This window comes from Hemicordylus capensis, chromosome 11 (assembly GCF_027244095.1).
Source record: "Hemicordylus capensis ecotype Gifberg chromosome 11, rHemCap1.1.pri, whole genome shotgun sequence".
In the NCBI taxonomy this organism is placed as follows: Eukaryota; Metazoa; Chordata; class Lepidosauria; order Squamata; family Cordylidae; genus Hemicordylus; species Hemicordylus capensis.
The window spans coordinates 6,062,383-6,085,869 of NC_069667.1; the positions used below are offsets into that span (position 1 = coordinate 6,062,383).

The 23,487-nt window shown below is 43.5% G+C and overlaps 1 protein-coding gene across 1 annotated transcript; it reads left to right on the top strand.

Annotated features, from left to right (window-relative positions):
* Positions 1-313: 313 nt before the first annotated feature.
* IRS4 (insulin receptor substrate 4) lies at positions 314-21,644 on the top strand. Its single transcript, XM_053273879.1, has 2 exons — positions 314-4,770; positions 18,624-21,644. Exons 1-2 carry the CDS (start codon positions 1,206-1,208, stop codon positions 18,626-18,628), a joined length of 3,570 nt encoding a protein of 1,189 aa, XP_053129854.1. The 5' UTR covers positions 314-1,205; the 3' UTR covers positions 18,629-21,644.
* Positions 21,645-23,487: the final 1,843 nt, after the last annotated feature.

The following is a 23,487-nucleotide window of genomic DNA, read 5'->3' on the forward strand; positions in this document are numbered from 1 at the left end:
CCGCCTCCCGCCTGGGCCCGCCCCCTATTATCTTCACACACAGACACACACACCCCGCCGCCACTCAGCGCGCGCTCGAAACCGGCGGCCGTTGGGACGCCTCGCTTTTGCACACCGCTCCCCTCCAACGGTCGCCCGCGCGCTGACGAGTTGTTTACTTCCTCGGCCGCTCCACCCCCACTCCACCTCCCCTCGGCCCTCCCGCCCCGCGATTGGCTGTCCCTTCAGCCAATCGGAGCACCCTGGCAGGTCGTCCAACCTGGTCAGGGGTGTGGGCGTGGGGAGAGGTGAGACGTTTCCCTTTAAAAACGAAGACGGGGGGGGCGGAGGCGGGATGGAAAACATGTCGAGGGGAATGAAAACACCCCAACCTGTCTTACCGCACTGATTGGCCAGCAGATAGGCCCCGCGAGCGCCGATTGGCAAGCCGGCCTGCTGCTCATAGCCATTCCCCGTCCTTTCTCTGTATGCGTGTGCCTTCTCCCACCCACCGCTTTACTCACTCACGCACGTACGGAAGGCTCCCGCCTCGGCCTCGCGTATCTCTTTGTGTGTGAGGTTGTGATTGGACGGCGACCAAGCCCCTCCCCCCCGCTCACCCCCCCTCCTCTCACACACACAGACGACGTCCCGCTCCCCGTCGAGAAGTTTTAATTACCTCCGCGGCGCATTGGTTGAGCCCGCCGCCTGTCCGGCGGAGGGAAGCGCAGAGGGCCCGCCCCTCTAGCCCGGGACGGCCGCGGATTGGGCCACCTGGGCAGCGGCCTTCTCCTCCCATTGGCCGGCGGGCTCCTCCATTCTCAGAACTTTGCTCTTCGCGCACCGCCCCACGCTCCCCCTCCTCCCCGCCCGCAGGGTCACGTGATGTTTTCGCCGTGGTGCCGCCGCGGCTGCCTGTGTGAGTGAGGGAGAGCGAGCCAGGCAGAGGAGGCGGCGGCAGAGAGCGAGGGCTCGGCGCGTCCGGACCGCCCGTCTGTCTGTCTGTCTGCGCGTCGCTCCCTCGTTCGGTCTGGGCTGCGTCTGGAGCCCGTTGGACAGCCCGGCTCCCCCCTACAGAGAAGTCCCGGCAGCGGCGGCGGCGCGGAGAACCCTGCGGCCACTCATGTCCAGCCGGGCCTGGGAGCCGCTTCGCCTGTGAGGGCGGCTTCGGCACCCCCCGCCGGCCCCACGCAGCGCCTCGGACCCTGCTCCGGCAGCCCCTCAAGATGGCGAGCGAGATGCTTGGCCCCAGCGGCGGGGAAGGCGGCTGCCTTGTTTTGGAGGGAAAGGACGAGGCTGCGGGCGGCGCAGGGGGCTCCAGCCAGGGGGCCAGTGCCAGCAAGCTGGGGGCCCCTGCCCTCGCCGAGGAGGACCCGGAGCTGGTGGAGAGCGCCCCCTGCCCGCCCCCTGCTCACCACTTGATGCTCCTGCTGAGGAGGTCCCCTAGCACCTCCCTCTGCCTGGTGCAAGAAGAAGATGCCCTCCTTCCTGGGGGCAGCCCTGCTGCCGCTGCCACCACCACGGCTGCTGGGCGAGGCGGCCCCAGCTCGGTAGGGCGAGGTGGGCCCCCAGGGCCCTCCCCCCGGGGAGCGCCCACCCTACCGGGGAGTACAGCCATGGGGGATGATGTGAAGAAGTGTGGCTACCTAAGGAAGCAGAAGCATGGCCACAAGCGCTACTTTGTGCTGCGGGAGGAGAGTCACCTGGCCCCGGCCAGGCTGGAGTACTATGACAGTGAGAAGAAATTCAAGAGCAGCTTGAGGGCGACGGCGACTGGTGGGAATGTTGCTCTCTGCTGCCCCCCTCCCAAGCGGGTCATCCCCCTCTACCAGTGCTTCACGGTCAGCCGGAGAGCAGATGCCAAGCACAAGCACATCATCGCTCTGTATACCAAGGATGAGTATTTTGCCATGGTTGCCGAGAACGAGGCTGAGCAGGAGAGCTGGTACCAGGCAATCACTGAGCTCATGAGTCAAAGCAAGAGGGGGTTCTTGGAGCAGGACGACCAGGCTGATCAACAACTGGATGACGATGACGAGCATTATGGGGCTGCTCTTCGGCCCGGGACTGTGTTCAAGGAAGTTTGGCAGGTCAATGTAAAGCCCAAGGGACTGGGGCAGACCAAGAATTTGACTGGGGTGTATAGGTTGTGCCTCTCTAGCAAGGCAATCCATCTTGTCAAACTGAATACTGAGGTTCCCTCTGTCCACTTACAGTTAATGAACATCCGCCGATGTGGGCACTCAGAAAACTTCTTTTTCATTGAGGTGGGCAGGTCTGCTTCCATTGGTCCAGGTGAGCTGTGGATGCAAGTTGATGATTCAGTGGTTGCCCAGAACATGCATGAAACCTTTCTAGAAACCATGAAAGCTTTGAAAGCCTTCTCTGAGTTCAGACCTCGCAGCAAGAGCCAGTCTTCTAGTGGCGGTGGTAGCAGCACCAACCCAATTTCCTTCATCACTACCAGAAGGCACCTAGGAAACCTACCACCTAGTCAGACTGGCTTACAGAGAAGATCCAGAACTGAAAGTGTTACTGGGGGGACCCCACCAACCTCCAAGAGTAGTAGTGCTTATCGCTTCAGAACTTCTAGTGAAGGGGAGGGAACAATGACCAGACCTTTTAGGTCAGTGACTGGAAGCCTGATTCATCTGAATACTGCAAGGATGAATTTGGGGCGACAAGAAGGGAGTGGGCGATACGTTAGAGCAGCGTTTAGCTCTTCTTATCACACCAGGTCTGCCTCTCTGCCAGTATCTCATTTCCCTTCCACTACTAGCCCCATCAGTGTTTCTTCAAGTAGTGGCCATGGATCTGCTTCAGATACTCTTGTAAGGCCTTCTAGTTCATCGGTCTGTGGGTCCCCAAGCGATGGTGGCTTTATATCTTCCGATGAATATGGTTCTAGCCCTGGAGACTTCAGGTACTTTCGTGTGAGAAGTAACACCCCAGATTCCTTGGGCAATACACCACCAATCAGAGAGGAAAATTGTTTGAATGAATACATGTCTATGAGCAAACAGCAAATGGATCATAATAGTTCAAGAGATGATTACCGGGAGGCTGAAAAATGTTTCAGAAAAAGAACTTACTCTTTAACTAAACCTGCTTCTGGACCAGCACAGCAGAAAACAACCCAAACTGCAGCTGCTTTAGATGAGTATTCTGCAGGAAGCCACGGACACTTGCCTTGTTCTGAATCGCCAAAATTTAAAGATAACCCTGAACCTGAATATGCAGAGGCTGCTCTTGATTCTGTATGTAATCAAAGCAGGAACAAAGGTAGAGATGATGGATACATGCCAATGATGCCAGGAGTTGCATCCTCTCTTTCAAACAATGATGATTATCTGCCAATGACTCCTAAAAATGTGTCTGTTCCAAAACAGATAAACAGCTCTTGGTCGTCATCTCAGGCTGACTCCAGAGGATATATGATGATGTTTCCTAGGGCTGTCTCTTCACCTGTACGAAGTCCTTTAACTGGATTTAATTCTAGAAGTGGAAATGAAAAATTGGCCAATAATGAATATATGGATATGTCACCTGGAAATTCATCTGCTCCAAAGCCACCCGGTGATTCAAATTATATGCATACCAATACTGGTTCCAAAAATTTTGGCTCATACTTTTCTCTCCCCCGAAGTTTTAAGACTCTGACAGGGCAAAATGGTGAACACAATGAATATGTTCCAATGTCATCACCTGGAAAACTACTATATGGTGAATCTGAGAATGGTAAAAATGTCAGCAATGAAGTTTTGGCCAATGGCCTCTCCAAGACATCTCTTCTAAAAGCTTCAGATGAAGGCCTTTCACAGAACAGGGTTACGAGGCCAACAAGGCTTCCACTAGGTACCAGAGGTAGCAACACTATCCCAAGAATGTATGATCGTACAATTCCACTTGAGCCATCTAGCCCTGGTGAATATATAAATATTGATTTCGGTGAAAAAGCAAGTAATACACCATATTCTTTATCTGCAGAGGGATCACCCTCCTCTCTTGGCTCTAGCAGTGACCATAGGCAGTCGCCACTTTCTGACTACATGAGTGTTGATCTTGATGTTCAGTCACCGAAAGCAGCAAAAGATCTATCCAACTCTTTAACAGATATTTCTATTTATTCAAGTTCGAGTATCCCAAGAAACCCACCTGATGCTGATTATGCCAGACTCTCATTTCGTACGGCTTGTGTGAGCACAGCAAGTGGTAGGATTGATGACTACACTGAGATGACCTTCAACATGGCAGCAACACCACCTGGACCCTTTAGCACAGAAAGCAAAAATGGCGTAAAGATTGATAGTCCTCCTTCCATAGTAAATCGGCTCTGCATTGTTGACCAATATGCGGGTAGCAGTGACTTCTCTGTTCCTAGTCCTGATCCTCCAGTAGTACCTAAAGTTATTCGTGCTGACCCACAAGGAAGGAGGCGGCATAGCTCTGAAACATTTTCTTCTGCTGGCACTGTTACCACCTCCTCCTCCTTCTTTACTGACAGTAGTAAACGGCACAGCTCTGCCTCTTTTGATAATGTGTGGCTGAAACCCGAAGAACACATTTCAGATGGCCATGAAAGCAAGATGTCCAGAGATACTTCAACTGGATTTCAAAATGGCTTAAACTATATAGCTCTTAATTTACGAGAGAATTCTCTAAACTGTGAGGAAAGCCCTAGTACACCGAACTGCCACCTCCCAAATGGTACTTTGAATCTGGAAAGCGGAGTGTATGTAAGCATAGACTTTAGCAGATCTGATGGTTTGAAGTGCAACTCTGCAACAAAAGGTTTGTAGGTTTTTTTTTAAAAAAAACGCCTATACAACTTTAATGCATGCATAATTTCAACACATTGTCTTGGATCACAGGTTTATCAAAATGCTGCAGTTTCCGTTTTGTGCAGGGCTACAGGGCTTTGGCCCTCTAGCTGTTGTTGGCCACAGCTTTCATTATCCCCAGTCACAGTGGCCAAAATTCATGGATGATGTTGGCCTACAGGTGGTGTTGGCCTTGCTTATATAGTGCAGCCACCCAATTAAACGAATGCACTACATTAGGGCTGCACAACTTTTGTCCTCCTGCTGTTGTTGGCCTTGATTGTGCATTGGTTTAATTGGGTGGCTGCACTATATAAGTAATGCTGAACTATTACAGTCCAGATCCAAGAACTTGGTTACAGGTAACTCACTACTCTAAATCTGGATATTTGGCATGATAATTGTATTTGTCAGCTTGCCATTGGGGATACAGTAATTGGGCTATTTATAAAATAGTAGCAATAGTTTGGAAGTAATATTAGCACTTGCACGTGATTACCTACTTTTGGGTCAGTGTCTCAAAGGAAGTATCTAGCCCTGTTTTCCCAGCCAACCTTCTGAAGCTGACTACACTAGGTTTCACGAAAGGACTGGGTTTTGTCCTGATGCATAGTTTCAGTATCTTCAGCAAAAATCTCACCCCTTGGGGAATGAAACCTACTATTCTTACTTCCACAGTCACAATTTCTCTGCTCTCTCCTTTAGTGTAGAGTTCTGTTTACAGCTACATCAAAACTTTATGTTGCTTGATATGAGAGATCCAGAATGATTGGATACATTCTATTAAAATGACAGTTTTATATCACTTTTAAAAACATAAGTAACTGATATGTGTTATCTCAGACTATATCTGCATAACTTTGTCTGGTTTTATACTGGACCAGTTGCCATGGGTTTTCTCCAAAGATTTCTGGGGTCTGAAGTTCTCTGAAGAGATTTCAAAATGTCATGGCATACGACTCCACACTCCCTGCCCCAATTCCAAGGATTTGGGTGGGAGAGTGTTCAGCCATTATAAACTGGCATATGTTTCTTTTGTAGATCCTACTTGGAAGGTGTAAACTGCTTTCTCCTTTGTCTTGCAAGTTAAAAGAATGATTTTGAGAACCGCTAGTTTAGCTTCAGTTGCACAAAGGTGACCTCAACTGATTTCTGATTTCAACTACTACTGATACTATAGCACTAGGCCCACAAGTTTTGAGAAGGTTTTTAGTGTTCTCATGGCCATGAACTTTGTAGAACACTTCTCACTAGCATATTCTATTGTTGTATCTCTTTTAAAAGCTCAACATTTGTATTAAATCCTTTCTCCTAAAACTTAGCCACATGTCTTTGGAAACATAACAGTAGCCCATTTTTCATTTCTGTGCTTTATAGAGGATAAGTGATCATCTGTGCTCCACTGTAAATCTTCTTATTCTAATTACAGTTTGAGTGAAAACAAAATGTTTGGTCCTTATTGATTGTTAGTACTTGCTCACTTTTTGTATAAATACAGTAGTGTTTAAAAACACCCCAAGTACCAATATAAGAGTAATTGGTGTGCTGCTCTTGTCATTTGAAAATAATTATTCCTTTTCTGCATTATACATTGACGTGCAAAAATTTTACTAGACTCTGATAAGCTGGTTGAGGTGCTAAATCAGAACTTTTAGATCCCTGATTCAACCTTAACTCATTCTGAATTTATTCACAGGCTTTAAGGGATTGCATGAGCTCAAGTCCTTTATAGTCTAATTTTGGAAAATATTACATGTAAGATGAGTCAATGTGTAGGCATTGCTTGGGGTTTTGTAATGTATGTGGCTTACTGTTGTACATGTTTTTGGAGCAGGGGTGGGATCTGGCTACATCCAAGTGTAAAATTTAACACAATGTATCAGTACTCAAAAGGTTCTTCTAAACAGTAAATAACAGCAGGCTTGAAATAGTCTCATTAAACAAAGGCTAGTTAAAAGCTGTGAAGAACTGAACTTACATTGCCCTTCTCTGGAGGTTTTAAAATTCAATATGGACTTTGCCCAGTATCATTACAATCGAGCATAAACAAGAAGGGAGAGTGGGATGACTAACTCTGATCCTACTACTAATTTTAAACTTTGAACAATTCCAGTTTTTCAGTGTGTAACAACTCAGATCTAAAGAGGACAATTGCAGTGTTTTAGGGTTTATTGTAATGATGGGTCTTCAACCCTTCAGAACTTCTAAAACATGAAAATGGCAAGAACATTCAGTTGACAACAGTAGCCAAGTCTTGTAGATGTGTAGTGCTGCTAGAATCAGATAGTGACTTCTTGTCTTTTTGTTTAACAGTTATTTATACTTGTAAAATGTGTCTATTAAAGATAGAGAGATTCTGGTTTCCAGCAGTTGCCACAGTCTGACACAGTTAAGTGTGCTTAAGCTCACTGACTGTGTGTAGAATTGTGACCAGCATGTTTATTATTTTCATCTGTCCTATATAGCCAATCAGCATGTCAAAGCCTACTCCCCAGGGTAAAAAAGTATTGATGTATATGAAAATTGTAAGAAACCTGTGAGTGTCTACAAGTCGAAATTCAGAGACTCTCTGTGTACCTCTAGCCTGTGTCTGGACCCAGCAGGAAAGCGCTTCTGCAACAAGCCCTCATGCCCTCTTTCCTGTTTGGAGGTGGAGATCCTCCCACCTCCAAATAGTGATACTGCATTCCCAGAAGTACACCACAATTGTGAGGATGTTCCCCACCCACCCTCTAGCTCCAAGCTGGACAGACAGGCTGGGGCTCTCCTTGTTGCTCTCAGCAGACTGGGGAAGGGGCAAAATGTGTCTCCAAATTTAGAATTGGGGAGTTCTAAAACATGATTTGCAAATGGAATATAGGGTAGAATGTCAAAGTATGAAATGGAGTGTGGAAATATCCCCCCCCCCAATTAAATCTACCTAAATTTCGCAGTGGAGAAATGCTTGACTAACAAGCAGAAGGTTCATAGGAACATAGGTTGCCGGTTCAAATCCCTGCTGGTATGTTTCCCAGACAATAGGAAACATCTGTATCGGGCAGCAGTGATATAGGAAGATGCTGAAAGGCATTATCTCATACTGTGCGGAAGGAGGCAATGGTCAACCCCTCCTGTATTCTACCAAAGACAACCACAGGGCTGTGTGGGTGCCAGGAGTCGAAATCAACTTGACGGCACACTTTACCTTAAAGTAAAGGTAAAGCTGTGCCGTGGAGTAGGTGTTGGACTCCTGGCAACCACAGAGCCCTGCTTAAAACTTCTGCTTAAAACTCTGAAATGTGGCTTCATCTTTAGGTCAGTTGTTGGTTGCTATAGTGCCATTTGTGTTCATAGCATTTTACATAAAGTGAGAAGACAGGTTGCTTTCCTAAAGGCTCCCATTCTAAAAGAGATACAAAAGAGACAAAAGGGAAATGGAAGACAAGTGGGTGCAGAGAAAGACTTGGAGAAAATATGCAGTTTTCATGAACACTTACTTGGGTTTAGTTGTATTGTGGTGTGGGGCTTGGAGAGGTAGAATTGCTGACCCCATTTCCATTCTTGTCATCAGTCTGTATGCCTGCCTTTATTTATTTTATTTTATTTTATTTTATTTTATTTTATTTTATTTTATTTTATTTTATTTTATTTTATTTTATTTTATTTTATTTTATTTTATTTTATTTTATTTTATTTTATATTTATTTATTTATTTATTTATTTATTTATTTATTTATTTATTTATTTATTTATTTATTTATTTATTTATTTATTTATAGGATTGGTGTTCTCACAGCACAATACCAAGTTCCATAAGACTTGTCCAAATAAAACTTGAAAATGCTTGTGCTTACACTTAAAACACTGTAAAGCTGTTAACACAAGAAGCTGTTGAGTTTCTTTATTAGAAGCCGAGGGCCTCACTATTTACAGTGCTTGCAAAAGCCTCCAGTTCCTAACCAGTTTCTCTGCTGCCCCTCCTCCATCCATTTTGTGAATGGGAACAGTTGAAAGATTGCTCCACATGTGATTTCTCTAGCACACATCTGAAGCTTACATGCAAATGAGTATAGCAAAACTGGCTGCATTGTTGAAGAAAAACCCTTTTTGGGATGGTGGGGGCCCAGTAATTTGGATCAGAGAAGAAGAGAGAGTGTTTAATCCTTCTCAGCTGAGGGCCTCACCAAACTGCAGCTACATATTTGAGCAAGGGAAGGGTTAAGCACTCTCTCAGTGCCCTCTGCTGCTTTCCAAATTGCCCCCTCCAAAGTGGGTTTTCTGTTGTATGTATTTTCCTGCAGTGTTTAGTTAGGCCCTTGGGTACAAGCTGAAGTGATTTGGTTTTACTTATGAATCACTGATGCAAGACTTTCAAACACAGCAACTCCTCAGATGTTTTGACTCTTGTCCATATTGCTTTACCCAAACTAATGAGCTTACCAAAACAGTTACGTGGCGAAAGGGAGCTGAGTATATAAAGAAATAGTTAAATTTTTAAGATTTGATTAAGACACTTTACAAATGTAAATTGAGACCATCTGTATGAAACTGGAAGTTAACCCCGTTAATTATGTTACTTAGGATTCTAAAAATAGATGAATACTAAAGGACTGAGGGCTCTTTTTTACAGAGGAAGAAAGAACTGAGGAGAGCAAAGTTCATTGCCCCCAAATGTACTGAAAATATCACAATTAATCCGACACATTCCCTGCCCTTCATAAACATTAATTGTAATTTTTGATGTATCCTATAATGTGTGCCGTTTGGAGATGGGAGGTAATTAGTTGATATCCATATATCAACATAGTCTTGCGAATGGCTTGTAGTCACAGTCTGGTATACAACTGTGTGCGCTTCACCTCACTCATTTGTGATAGTGTCCAGCAATGACAGTATTTGTAAAAAAGTTTGTTCCATTTTGGCATTATCCCGATTACTTGCTCTGGGACAGTTGCATCTCAAGACTCTCTGCAAGCAGTCACTGCCTTGACTTAAATTGCAGTTGTGCCTGAAAACACAAAAGTATTGCTTTGCCTGCAATTTTGAGCTAGTGAAAGAGAACAGATTTATTTCCTAAGAGTGTGGAAATGAATTGATACTTGATTTAAAACAAAACACTGCATATTGGTTTGGAACCAAGATCGCAAAACAGTTTGGGACCAGGGTATTTAGAGGGTCCTTGTGTACAAGATCTTGTCTAGCCACTTAGATCTTCCGTAAAGGCCCTACTCCACATATCATCTCCAACTGCAGTATGGCTGGTGGGTAGATGGGATAGGGCCTTCTCCAGTGTGGTACCCTGGCTCTGGAGTTCCTACCTTTGAAAGGCTTATGTGGCCACCTTCCCTGATGGCATTTTGGTGCTTGATAAGGTCTAAACTATTTGAAATTTGATGATATTCCTTCCTTTTTAATATTGTTGTAGTATTGCCATGGTTAGGATTTTTAAACATTCTTTGTATCATTGTAATTGTAATGTAAGCTACCTTGAGTATTCTTTATAAGTGGAACAGAGAGTAGATATAAATGTGTTAGTACAATGAATAAAGCACGGCTGAAAATCTTTTAACAACAATATTTCTTGTTGGAGGCTTAGCTCAGCTGTTAAACATTTTATAGTGGATTTAATGGTGTTCTGAAGTTCTTCTAGCTAGGATTGTTGTACTTGGGTTCCTTAAACTGATAATGCTGATTGTGTAAAGGCAGGGACCCTGCCAACTTTTTAGTTGATGCTGCTAATCAGTGTTGGAAGGCTTAGCACACTGCTAGCAGAGATGCTGTGTCATGCTTAGTCAACATTCTTTTTTTCTGCTTGAGAACAACACAAACAAATGCTTCTCTACATTAGGACTTCATTGTAACTAGTTAAACAGGCAAGCTACACAACAGATTGCAGTCTTGTAGCGTGATGTATCTGTCTCCTTGAAATGATTAGAATTTTAAGGCCAGCACAACTGAGCACTGGATTGGTGCTTTTATGATGTGAGTTCAACTGAAGATAATAAAAATGTTTAGTTGGCTTATTGCTAGGACACTTGTAGGACAAGAGATCTGAGTGGCTGCAATAGTTCCAGAAAATAGGCCAGAATAAGCAAATAACCAGGTAACTGACTTTAGCAGTATATCTTCTTTCCCAATGATGAACGTAGGCAAGAGCATTCCTCATTGTAAAGCAATATAGCATCATTCATACTTCTATCAGGAAGAATTTATTGTTGACGAGAGAGAGAGTGCGCACGAGAGAGAGTGCACATTTTAGTGGTTAGGAGGTGGACCAGGGCTGCAATTTTACCTTGTATAACTTGTTTAGTTTCCCCAAATCAGGTTTGTTCCCACATCCTTGGTTTTACTTCTGGTATGAAAGCCAGGTTTGGTTTGCTGAACTGAAAGATTTCAAAAGTTTGAGATCTGTAACCAAAATGAATCAACTGAGTTTACTTTAAGGTGGGAGATAACTTAAAGAATTGCAAAATCTTTATGGTGTCGGGGGGCGGGGAGGAAGGAGGAGAGAGGAAGGATACATCTTCACTTCTGTTTGTCCTAAAACTGTGTGACTCATCCTTAAGTGGTCTATATGACCCAGAGAGCCGCCTTCTTGGCCCACCCTGCAAATTGCTGTTTGTTTTTAACTTTGGTCACGTGTAGCTTTGTTAGGCCTCTTAAAAGCGGCCTAATGATCACCTTCATATTATACATGTTGAAACAAATGTTTTGGTTTTGAGGATCAAAATGCCATTTGCTGGGTTGAAGGTGATGGCAGATGCTCACATTATTGGACTGTGACTATCACTGGGCAGTGATTAAGGTTACCAGTTTCTTTCTAGTAGGGCTTCTGTGCAACTTTATCTAAAACAGTTGGGCGTTGCTTTTATGGGCCTCTGCAGAGGTTCGAACCAGCCCCCAGTTCAAAGTTCGACGGAGGGGGAGTGCCTCTCTAAGGGCGGTGGAGGGTGCATACACCCCTCCCACTGCTCTCCCCCACCGGAGCTGTTTGTTCCTAAAAACCTTAGGGGCAGCAAATGGCACGAGGAGTGAGTACACCCTCCCCCGCCCTTAAAGAGGCACCCTCGTCACCTTTGGACCACTGAAGCACGGTTCCGTGCACATCTCTATTGGGTGACAAGAAGAAATTCAGCTATAACTCCACACTGGGGAAAGTTTCACCTGTTTTTTTTGCTTGTTGGATAAAGGGACAGGAGCCCTTCTAGAATAAATTCTAACAACTTAGTGCTGCTGCATTTCAAATGAGGATTAGTAGTTGCCTTCCTGTCTCACCTCTGACCCACATCCAGATCTAATCAACAATTGTGTGTGCACACCAAAAAACCTAAACTAGGGGCAGCTGTCCTGTGGGCAAACAGGGAGAGGCAATATTGGTATTTAGCCACTACAGTGGTTATAGGGTTATACAAATGAGGTTGGGGGAGACAGCCCCATATCAATTTTAAGTCTTGAGGATTAAGCATAGTGAGGAATTCTCTCTCATGTGAGAGACAAGGCACTGGAAGTTTATAAGAGGCCTTTTAAAAGGGTGTATGCATGGAAGGATAGTTTAAGATCCAAAGGCCTCTCCAGGAATTAGATAATCCAGGAATTAAGTAATCCAGCGATTACCTAGGCAGAGCAGAGGGCAGGGGTCAAGAAGCATTGGCTCAGTTCACTAGTCAGACAAAATAGTTCACTTACCAGATGGTTCCTCAAGCTATACTGGTACATTACTCTTCACGCCTTTTTTCATGCATCAGGCATTTTTAACTCACCATAGACGAGTAGACTAGTTGATTTCTTGAGCCCTGGCGGCAGGGTCTGTCTGTCTTCTCTGTAATGTTCTCCCCTTTGTGTAACACTTTTTTGCACATACGTTTCACCCTGATGTACTGTTTTCCTAAACTAGCACCCTTCTTCCTGACACATTAGCTTTCAACAGATAGGACATCATTATTCTCTGGTAACTTTCAGACATGATCTCCACTTGCAGGAAAAGGTGTCCCAAGAGGATATTTCTTAACATAACTTTGAGTTTTTGGTGAACATGAGAGAGAGAAAGAAATGTGCATTACTGTAATGGTGGAGAAGGAACAAGCCCAGGGGGGTGAACTTCTTGGCCCCACTGAAGCCACAGAGTTCAATTAGAAGTGCAGAGTGTCAGTTTTTAAACAAATTTAATGAGTAACTTAAGGGAAACCTAAAGACAAAGCTTTGTGTACTCTGCCATCCTGGGAAGTGCAGAAAAGATGCAAATTTTTCAAAAAGACCCAAGGCACATGGTTTCTAGTCCTAATAGTATCAAATATCCTAGAGGGGTCTTGGTACATTTTCCTGAGTGTGAGCAGATGTCTTTTACAGTAGAATCTACTTTTCCTAGTGCTGATTTTGGATAGCTTAGGATATGAGCCACATACAGATAGCCCTGACTAAAGCTTGAAAGCTTCCCAAGCTTAAGGAGAATTGAGTGTCCAAGTTCGGAGCCATAGATGTCTATTGTAAAACTTCACTCTTCCACCCACTCCCACCCCACCCCCACCCTGGCATGCTGAATGTTCAGCCTGCCTATCATTAATTTGGGGTGGTCCATCACGGAGTCTTTATCTGTCTTCTGCTTTTAACCCTTCCCAAAGCCCCTGTTTGTTTTCCTGTTCTAGGCCCCCACAGTAACCACTGAGCTTCTTATTCTCCCTATAACTGCTGAAGGGCCCACTGAGCTCAGTGCCGAGCATCTCCTGCACTCTGTCTTCTCTTGCATCTTTCAACAATTGCAGCACTCCCTTCTTCCCCTGCTGCTTCAGTTCAGCTGCTACTAGAAACTTTGACCTAGCGAATTTCTTCCTCTTAGCTGAACTCAAAGTCCTTCATGGATATTGCAAACCAGGCTGTTTTGAATGTTGTTTGGCTGAATTCTTGCTTAGGAAAAGAGGCAGTTTTCAGTATATTCATGTTCATGAAGATGGTCCTGACTTTCTCCTGAGTTCTAGTACAAATTAAGTCACCAAGGGGGGAAATGTTAGTTGCTCAACATGGCTGTTCAGCTGTGTGGTATACATGCCTCAGTTATGATATAAAAATTTCAAAATTGGGATGAAAATGTTGTTGGGCTAAGAATTGAGTTTTGAATGCCACACTGGGAATGATCTGATGGTCTTCTACCATTATATAGTCTTCCTGCAAGTGGGTGTGCGGAGAGGATGTGATGGGGATTAGATCATGCCCATTATATTTATAAAAGAATATGCAAGTACATGTGTTAGACCCATGAGAAATCTTCTTTCCTAAGAGATGAGAAACAAAGTAGTTTCTGTGAATGCTTGTTGATGGAATATTTGGCAATTGGCATGTTGTGGTGTGTTCCTGAGATGCTATTCCCATGAGATGCTTTACAATTTTTCATTCATTCTTGCAACCCCCTCCTTGCCATTACAACCCAAGAGCTGCAGTTTAGAGAGATTTGTCGAAATCTTGTTCATGTTTTGTATTTCGAACTGGATGGTGGATATCAAAGTAGAAGCAAATTCAGGTGCTTTTACTCTTCTAAAGTGTCTTCTCTTAAGAGTACTCTAGCCCAGCGACCAGAAAATGATCAGGCATCCAGACCCATGTTTCACAGATACACTGGATTTGTGGTTGGGAGAGTGACAGATAAGGAAAGAGTCAAAGGCCTGCTACTTCTTCACTAGAAATGGTGCCTTGCAGTGTCTTGGAGAAGCATTGGATGGATTTTGAAACACATAGTGGAGGAATGTGTTGCCACCAGTGTTCCCTCTAAGGCATGCGTGCACGCTCACATGTTTTTGGTGTGCACTTAGTTAATTTGAGATCCCGCTCAGGTTGAATCAGGAAGGCCCCACTCTGATTGCATGTGTGCATACACTGCCTTGATACTTCTGCCCAGAACAAAACTCATGCTGCACATAGATGAAAAACATTAGAGAACACTGGTTGCCACTCTCAAACAAGCTGTTGAGTGCATGGTTATGAAGGGATCTGAATTCCGTTTCCCTAGATCTGAGGCTGTGCGTTCATATTTTGTTCACTAGACTACATTAGCATCAGGAAAATTGCTTCAGTAGGACTATTGTTGTTGCATCATTTTGACATCAGTGTTAAACTATGATTGACTGAAGTAGATATAAGCAAGCTAGGTCTTGTGTACACAGGGAGGGGTTATAGCTCCAATGGAACATTGCTGATGGTATTGCACAAATATTTTCATATGAAATGCATTTATCTGCTGCCTCTACAAACTATTGGACTCAGTTAGATACCAGAATGGAGACTTGGATTTAATAGTTGAACTGTGGAGCAGCCGCCTTGCCTTGACTATTGGCATGGTTGCTTCTAGATTACTACCATTTCAGCACCCGCCATCATGCTTACAGTGTTTGTGTCTTCAGATGAAAGCCTGTAATCGTGAGCGACATGCCAGGGGACTGAGTGAGTGATGTTTCAGGGTGGGACTTTTGGCAAGCTTTTGGAAACTGTACGCAAGTACAGCCTCTGTAGAATAATGACTGAATAAGGCATCTATATTGGCTATCTTGGAGACAATTGGTGTCTGAGCTAGCTTTAGGCTGCACCATTGACTAGGGGCACTTTTCACCAAACTCGAATGCTGTTGATGACCATTGGTGCTTCTGGGTGACCAGGGCCAGACAGCTGTCCTCTACCTGAGGAGATTCCTTGAGCACATTGGAGTTTCTCGTTGTAGATCTTTGGTCTGTACTGACAGAGCTGATCTTGATCAATAAAGCCCTAACAGGCTTGGGTCCCATCTACGTGGGGTATTGCCTACACCTACATGTCCCATCACTGTCTCCATAAACGAGAACACTTGCTTGCAGTCCTATTGTGCCCTCCCCTTCACGAGGAATGAGCCCCTGTGAATCCTGTGGAAGCACTGCAAGGTATTTGCGTTGGGGGCTGGCATCTAGAGTCCAGGGTTACGCGGTTATAGGGAGAATAAGTGACTGGGGCTTGGATTTTATCTGTGTTATCAGTGTGTGTACAGGTTTGTGTATGTATTTGTGAATGTACTGTCGCTCCCCTCGAGTCTTAAGGCAGATTTCGCAGTTGACAGAAGCCTCTGCGTGTGGAGCTGCTATGACTGGGCTGCAGACAGACTGCTGTGCATGAAGCCCTTCTCCGTGTCAAGCACAGTCCCAAGGTGTTTGCGTGCGGGGGCAGCTGCCAGTTGTGCACTAGTAGAAATGCATGTGGGTATTGCTGAGCCTGGGCAGTGTGGGGGTACTTGTGGCCTACGTTGACCACAGAGCAGGGATGTATGTGGCTTTTTCTGCCTAATGAACTGTTGTAAGTCTACCTGGATGTCTTTTGAGTCAAAAATGGGGTATGATGTTTTTAAAATAAAGTAAACTTAAATACCTGGTGTGTAGGGGACATATGTCCTCTGGAAAATGGCAGTGTAGTGTCCCCCCCCCCCCCACTTTGTGTGCATCACCTCTGAGTAAATTCTGAGGAGTAAATTCAGTTATTTGAGGAAAGGTAAAGGGGGGCACTCAGTGGGACCATTGGGATAGGAATTAAACTTGCTCCCTTCCTTGAGTGTCTATAGCCACTGAAAATTAATCTGTCTGGCATCTGTCCTGGGTTTTCCTTTTTGGTAGTGTTGGGAGAATGAGTGAGTGTTGAGAACTGGTTTTTAGAGATTGATTTTAATTATTGTGTTAACTGAGGACTAGTAGGTGCCATATTTAGCCGCCTAATGGCGCAGTGTGAAAATGACATGACTAGCAAGCCAGAGGTTGCTGGTTCGAATCCCCGCTGGTATGTTTCTCAAACTATGGGAAATGCCTATATCGGGCAGCAACGATATAGGAAGATGCTGACAGGCATCATTTCGTACTGGCAATGGTAAGCCCCTTCTGTATTCTTCTAAAGACAATCACAGGGCTCTGTGGTCGCCAGGGGTTGACATTGACTTGACGGCACATTTTATCTTTATCTTTACCTACCTTATTTGGAGTGTGATTTCCCCAACCAGTAGAGTGAGAAGCTGAATTCCTTGGCAGGGAACTTGCATGCCTTTTCTTTGTCTCCCTTTTGGGTTAGACTCCAGTTCTGCTGTCTGGTTCAGGGTCCAAAAGAAAAGAATTCATTTGCTCTGCTATCCTTTGGAGTTAATGGCTGTTGTTAGAGCTCTGTGAGGAAGTATTATGGACAGGAGGGATCTGGCAGTTACATTGATGTCAGGTGATGCTCATTTTGAATATTAAGCAGGTTAATAGGAAAAGAAGGGGAAGGGAGGAAAAACACATTGCATTCCTTCCCATGCAATTTTAACTGCCCTCTTCCTGATCTGTTTAACTGCGGAGAGGTAGTGCCATTCCTGGCATGTTAAAAAGAAGCACCTTTCAAGGTGTAAAGGAGCAATAGTTCCTAAGTTTTTTAGAAGCCATTTTTAGCTTTATATTTGCATTTCACACTCAAGGGTACAAAGCAGTCTTTAAAGCATATGCAGAAAACAGTATCAGAGCCAACTTAAGTGAAACAATATTTGACAGGTTAAGTACAGAGATAATTTTGCTTTGGTGTAAATCGAAAGAATATTATCAGGGGTTTTACAGTTCTGTGCTAGTTCTTCCTTCTCTTACCCATATTGAAATTTTTTTGGCTTTGTGGGGTACAGTTTTCATAGCTGAGTTAACAAAGGATCAAATTGAAGAAGTGGGCAGACAGTGCTAATGATACTGTTTGGGGCAAATATACAAATTGGCTCACTTTATGAAGCTCTGCCTGATTTGGGGGTGAGTTATTGTTTGCCATATGGGTTGATTTCACAGTGGCCTCCACGTGGCAGCCTTGGACTATTTCATCTTTTAACTTTTGTTACAACTTTCATATGACCACTTGGTTTTTCTGTTGTCTTGCTGTAGAGCAGGGGTTCTCAAGCTTGGATCACCAAATGCTATTGGACTACAACTCCCATCGTCCCCAGTTACTGTGGAAACTCATTGTAGGAAATTTAGGACTGACAAAAGGAAGTAGTTTTTCATACAGCACACAATTTACCTATGGAGTCTTCTGCCACAGAATGTGGCGATGGCCACCAGCTTGGATGGCTTAAGTGGGGCTTAGACAAATGCATGGAGGGCAGGTCTATTAGTGGTGACTAGTCTTGATGACTGTAGGCTACCTCCAAGCTCAGAGACGGAATGCCTCTGGATACCAGTTAGTTGCCCGGGAGCAACAGCAGGAGCAAGGGCATGCCTGTGGGCTTCCCAGAGGCCCCTGGTGGGCCACTGTGTGAAACATGGTGCTGGACTAGATGGGCCTTGGGCCTAATCCAGCAGGGCTTTTCTTAAATTATGACCCAAATTTGAGTGGTCAGGGTTGTCTGAATTCCTATCAGGTTTGTTCAGTGGCCCAAGTGGATCTGTTTTTTTAAGACTTCAGTGTACAATTAATGTTCTCCTGATTGTATTTAAACCTTGACAGGGATGTTGCCACACAGCATTGGGGGGACCAGGACACTGAGCTATGATGTAAACAATATAGGACACAGCAGATCTAGACTGTATCTTCTGGGTGCTTCATAACAACCCACCTAATACCAGTTTCATGGACTGCACAAATGGAGTGGGTGTTGAGTGTGCTCTTAGCTTTTCATGCCTTTCATGTGTTGTATATGGCCCAGGCTCTGTGGGTTTGATAGTGATATGTCTGTTTGTAAGAAGAAATGAACATAAAGATTTGTACGTGCATTGATTAATCCCTTAAGAATGTCCTGGCAATTTTCACAGATGTCACATGCGCTCTACAAGCCATGTACAATAAGCCAAACTGGTCTCTTTCTGTTTTGCTTGCACTAAAATATTTTTGTTCTTCCCCTAGACTGATGGCATTACCATGGAAACCATTGTGAGAAGAGCAGGGTTCCCAGCTGGTATCTCCATAACTGTGTGGTGCTTTTGGAAGCAGAGCCCATCTCCAGTCAACTCTGTTCACTTCCACCAACACAGACATGGACATGCATCATTGGAATGACTTTTCATTGAGTGGCTGTTGAGTCTACAGTTGTGCTAATCTGAATGAACATTTGTCATAGATGAGCCTTGATGACGAAGGTCCCCCCTCCCCCCCCCCCGGCATCTCTGTCTGGGAGACAATGTGAATGCTGGAGTGGAATGACAACTTTCCATGCTAATTCTCCCCTTTCCCCATCAATTTCTGTTTTGAGAAGTCAAAGTTGGTGTCTGAGAATCTGCCTAATATGGTTTTTGCTTTTCTAGTACTTGAAGTGATAGCTTAAATGTTATAAATGGCTTAGAATTCTTTGGGCAGTTCAACAACCCATTTTGAGGGGTTGGGAAGAACAGGCGGAGGCTGGGATTCTGTGATCCTAGGCATACATTCACAAGTCCTCATTGAAATCTATGGGTAATTTTTTTTTAAGTACTAGAGCCTGCAGCTAATGATTTGGATGGTAAATTCCAGCTTGTACAACCTTCTCCATCCCTGCTAGCTACAAAGCAATGAGAGATTTTCTCTCTCCTGTGTATCTCTTACTCCCCACCCTGGCCTGGTCTCTTTCTCTCACATGGACCTCAAGAGAGTCTTACTCATTTACTGTTGCCTACTTTGCACTCTGGGGGTGGGGAACACCCCCACTCCTCTCTTCACCCACCCCAGCAGTCACATCTGTCTTGGCAAAGAAGCTGTTTGTTTGCTCTGGAAGCAACCACTTTGCCAGAACGCAAACTGCTTCTTTGCAAAGATACCTCTGACTGTTGAGGACCTAGGTTGTTTGTTGAGGGGTGGAGGGGAGTCTGCTGTGTTGTTTTCCCTCCTGGAGATAACATGAGAAGTCAAAGGTCATTATCCTGTGCATAAATACATAGGAGTAAGCAGAACTGTGCTAAGTAGGATTTGCTTCCATGCAAACATGCGTTGGATTGGGCTGTAACTAAGATACACAGACGTACACTCTCTCACACACATACTGTCTAGCTCCTTCTCCTAGGTTGATGCATGTGCTGTTCATGGCGAGGCTTCACAGCCGCATGTGCAATACACTATAGAGGGGAGAGAAGTGGTACTTAAGTGAGATCTCTCTTCTTTTGTTCTGTTTAATTTTACTTTATGGTACAAGAGGTTTGTGGAACCTGTAACTTTTTTAAAAAACTATTTCTACGTCCTCTTTAAATTGAAGATTATTGCTGGAAATATCTTTGAATGTAAAGGTAGAACTGAAGATTGGTTGTATCTGATTATAGATGAATTTTCTCTTACATCTCCCTGTATAGTTATTTCTGTTTAATTATAAATTTTGGTTAAGAAGAGTTGACTTTTTAAAAGCAAGTTCAAATGGTAAAACGGCAGACTCTGCAATTGTATATTACCCCTGCATTACAATGTTGATGTGCTGTAGAGCTTACCTAGAGAATATTCCTTAATCTTAAACTTTGGTAAAAGTTCCCTTTTTTTTATTTGAAGCCACTCTTTTTCAAAAATTAGGGAAAGAAAACCCCATACCCGGAATTAATACTGTCTTTTTACAATGCCTAATGTGGGGAATGAAATATGTTTTCTTACTAGGGGTATTGTTCAAAACTGTAGCCAGAAGTCAGGTGCCTCGCTTGGTAGGCTTATGTCATTAAAGAGCATGACGCTAGTTGTTGGTACATATAGTGTATACTAATAATTAGAAGCACTGATAACTGAAAGGGTTGAAAATGGTACGCAAATCCTCAGGCACCATACAGCTGGTATTCCTCTCCATTATATATTGTACGAGTACTGAGTAAGGGTTGCCTCACCTTTTTGACATCTGACCTTTTCAAAGTACTAGTCCAGTTTGTATAACAAACTAGACCCTGCTGTCAGTTTTGATGTTCATTACTGTGTACTGAAATCTATTTTTGGTTAGTCTTAATGTACATGTCACAAAATTATATAGCTAACTTTTGGCAAAATGTAGTTGGTATCCATGAATGGATGCGGTGCCCAGTAATCAGAAGGAAAAAATATGCTGCAGAGTTTAAAAAGCACAGATGACTTCCTGAATCTAGAAAAGCAAGGTTTTCAAGAGTACAGTTAACCAGTTGCTGCTAAACATATTTTAACTTTTAAAACATGACCACTTTTCTAGACCACAATACTGTCTTGCCATGTATGTTTTGTTTGGACTCTGTAAATTAACCATGCAATAGGTACTGCCTTTGAAGGGGTGGGGTGGGGGAGCTTTACATCTTCTTATTTTTTAAAGAAATGAAACTTGGGTGATAGTTTAAAAGATGAATTGTGAAAAAAAAGGTTAACAAATGTTACATTCTTTATATATTCGATCCTGAGGCTGCCATGGTACAATATACAGCACTGATTTTACAAATGCTGAATTAAATAAGCAAATGGGTAACCTCAACTCTACCGGTACAAATACTAACAGGTACAGCATAATAAAATATGCAATCTTTTTTGTCTTGGTTTACAGCAACTAATTTATTCAGTATTGTGCTGGAAGACCATTTTCCAACTATGTCAAACATATCACTACGTGGACAAACCTTCCAGCCACCCATTTATGCTGCTGTATAGTACAGAAAAACCAATGATGGAACAATGTTTGTCCTGTAAATTTAATTTGATATTGGACAGTTCTTGTCTGTACAAACTAAAACATATATGGTTGAAACTGTTCATTATATTTGCGATTTCTGCTTCACTGATCTGTTTAAAAGTTTGAGCTGATTGATTCGGCTGTGTCTTCCATTGTAAATATTGTTACATTGTTTTTCATGGTAAAAATGCAGCACATTTGCAGTTTTGGGAGACTGGCTTGAAGCTCTGTATAGTGTTTATATTTATCTGAATTGGCTTTCCATAGAGCTACTTGCAGTAAATGTGTTCATGGTAGTATTGTGTAGCTGAGTCTTTCTTTAAAATTGCTTGCTAAAGCAGTGCCCTTAAAAAAAAATTTTTTTTTACACTTTCCCCTTAACATTAAGTGGATTTAGGTTTGAGTTTGCTCTGCATGCAACACATGCTCCTAAGAGCCCTTCAGCCAAAAACCATTATGGCTTATTATAAATGCTGCAGGAATACTTAGGGTGGCTTAAAGCATTCATGAGCTGATCACGTTGATCAATTCATTGTAGTAGATTTTTGGTTTTCAGTTAAGTATGTGAAAGACCATTTGTTGCTGATTATGGTCTTGTAAGCCCTTTACGCATATCATTTCCTTTGTTCACAGTGTGGGGACTCCAGGGACTCCTGAGTCTTAGTGGTGGCCAGTTCTCCAGTCTCAACTTGAACTTCAGGGAATACAGCAGTTGCCGTGACTAAAATTCTGGAGTCGCTTATACACAACTTTCATTACACTCAAAAATAGGCCACTCTTATGAGTGAAGGCGTGTGGCCTAATGGGCTTCCAGCCATATCCTGTGGAGGAGTTAGGCACATCTGAAGTCCCTTTTAAAAGAGATGTAATTCTGACATAGCATCATTGAAATCAATGAGAGTTGTTAGTGGCATTGATTTAAATGGTGTTTAGATCTCTTTCTTTGTATACAATCCTGTGTGTTTAGTCCAGCCCAACTCAACAGGAGATCAGATTGTTTATAAGAACTGGATGGTACAAGGTCTCCTAATTAGTGTGGTTTTTATTTACGTGCTACATTATTTAACACATTTTTATACTGCCCCATCTGTAAGTCCCTGGGCAGTTCACATGGCTCTCAATTCTTTGATTTTTCAGATGAGAACAGAGGGGAAGATTCTCTGCAAAATAGGAATGACGAGTGTTGAGACAGGATGGGGAGAACATTTAATCTCTTCCCTTTGTAAACTACCTTTAAATATCTGCAGTAGGCAGTGTCCCTTTACTGTGGGACACGGAAGTCATATCTGTTGAACAATCTGCTTTGGGCGGGTTGAGTGGAGGCAGTTCTCAATTTTAAATTATAAATGCTAGGAAAATCCAAACCTACATTTTGCATGTATCAAACATGAGTTCCTTGTAAGATAGAAGAAGAAGAAAATCATCCGTATTGCTTATATTCATAAAGCTGGAGATTAGTTTTAGGACCAGAGTCAATTCAAGCCAAATTTGATAGTCCGTATTAGAGGGCAGAGCATGTAATCCCCATATGCAAAGCCCCCTTGTTAGCAAAGAGTCGACTAATTTATTTATTTACTTTTTATATCCAGCTCTTCCTCCAACCGTGTGAAGTAGGTTAGGCTGAGAGAAGTGACTGGCCCAGAGTCACCCAGCAAGTCTCATGGCTGAATGGGGATTTGAACTTGGGTCTCCCTGGTCCTAGTCCAGCACTCTAGCCACTACATCACGCTGGCTCTTCAAGTCTCCCAAGTTTCGTACAGAGTATAGAAAGCCAATTTTTAATAAATGATCATTTTATTTTCAAGCCAAGAGCTTGATTTTTAGGCTCAGATGAAATACAACACAGTCCTATTATTATTATTTATTTTATTATGAAAGAATATTCTCTGCTGCTCAGGCAGGCCCCCTCTACTCTTTTCTCTAAAGATTAAATCGTAACCAATCTCCAGAAGAAAGCCGTTTCTTCTCAGTGTTTTGGATGAAGCAGCTTGCTGGGACCAGCTCTGGCTCCCCTTTCCGTGGGCCTCATGTTATAGCAAGCAGCATATGTTAAGAAGAAAAGAAAACAGCTCTCCCCGTCCATGGCAGAAAGTCATACCAGCAGTAAATAAACAAGAGACATTATCCAAACACGGTCAG

Excerpts from the sequence above, each read along its gene's own strand:
- IRS4 (XM_053273879.1), top strand. The coding sequence starts at position 1,206 with ATGGCGAGCGAGATGCTTGGCCCCAGCGGCGGGGAAGGCGGCTGCCTT.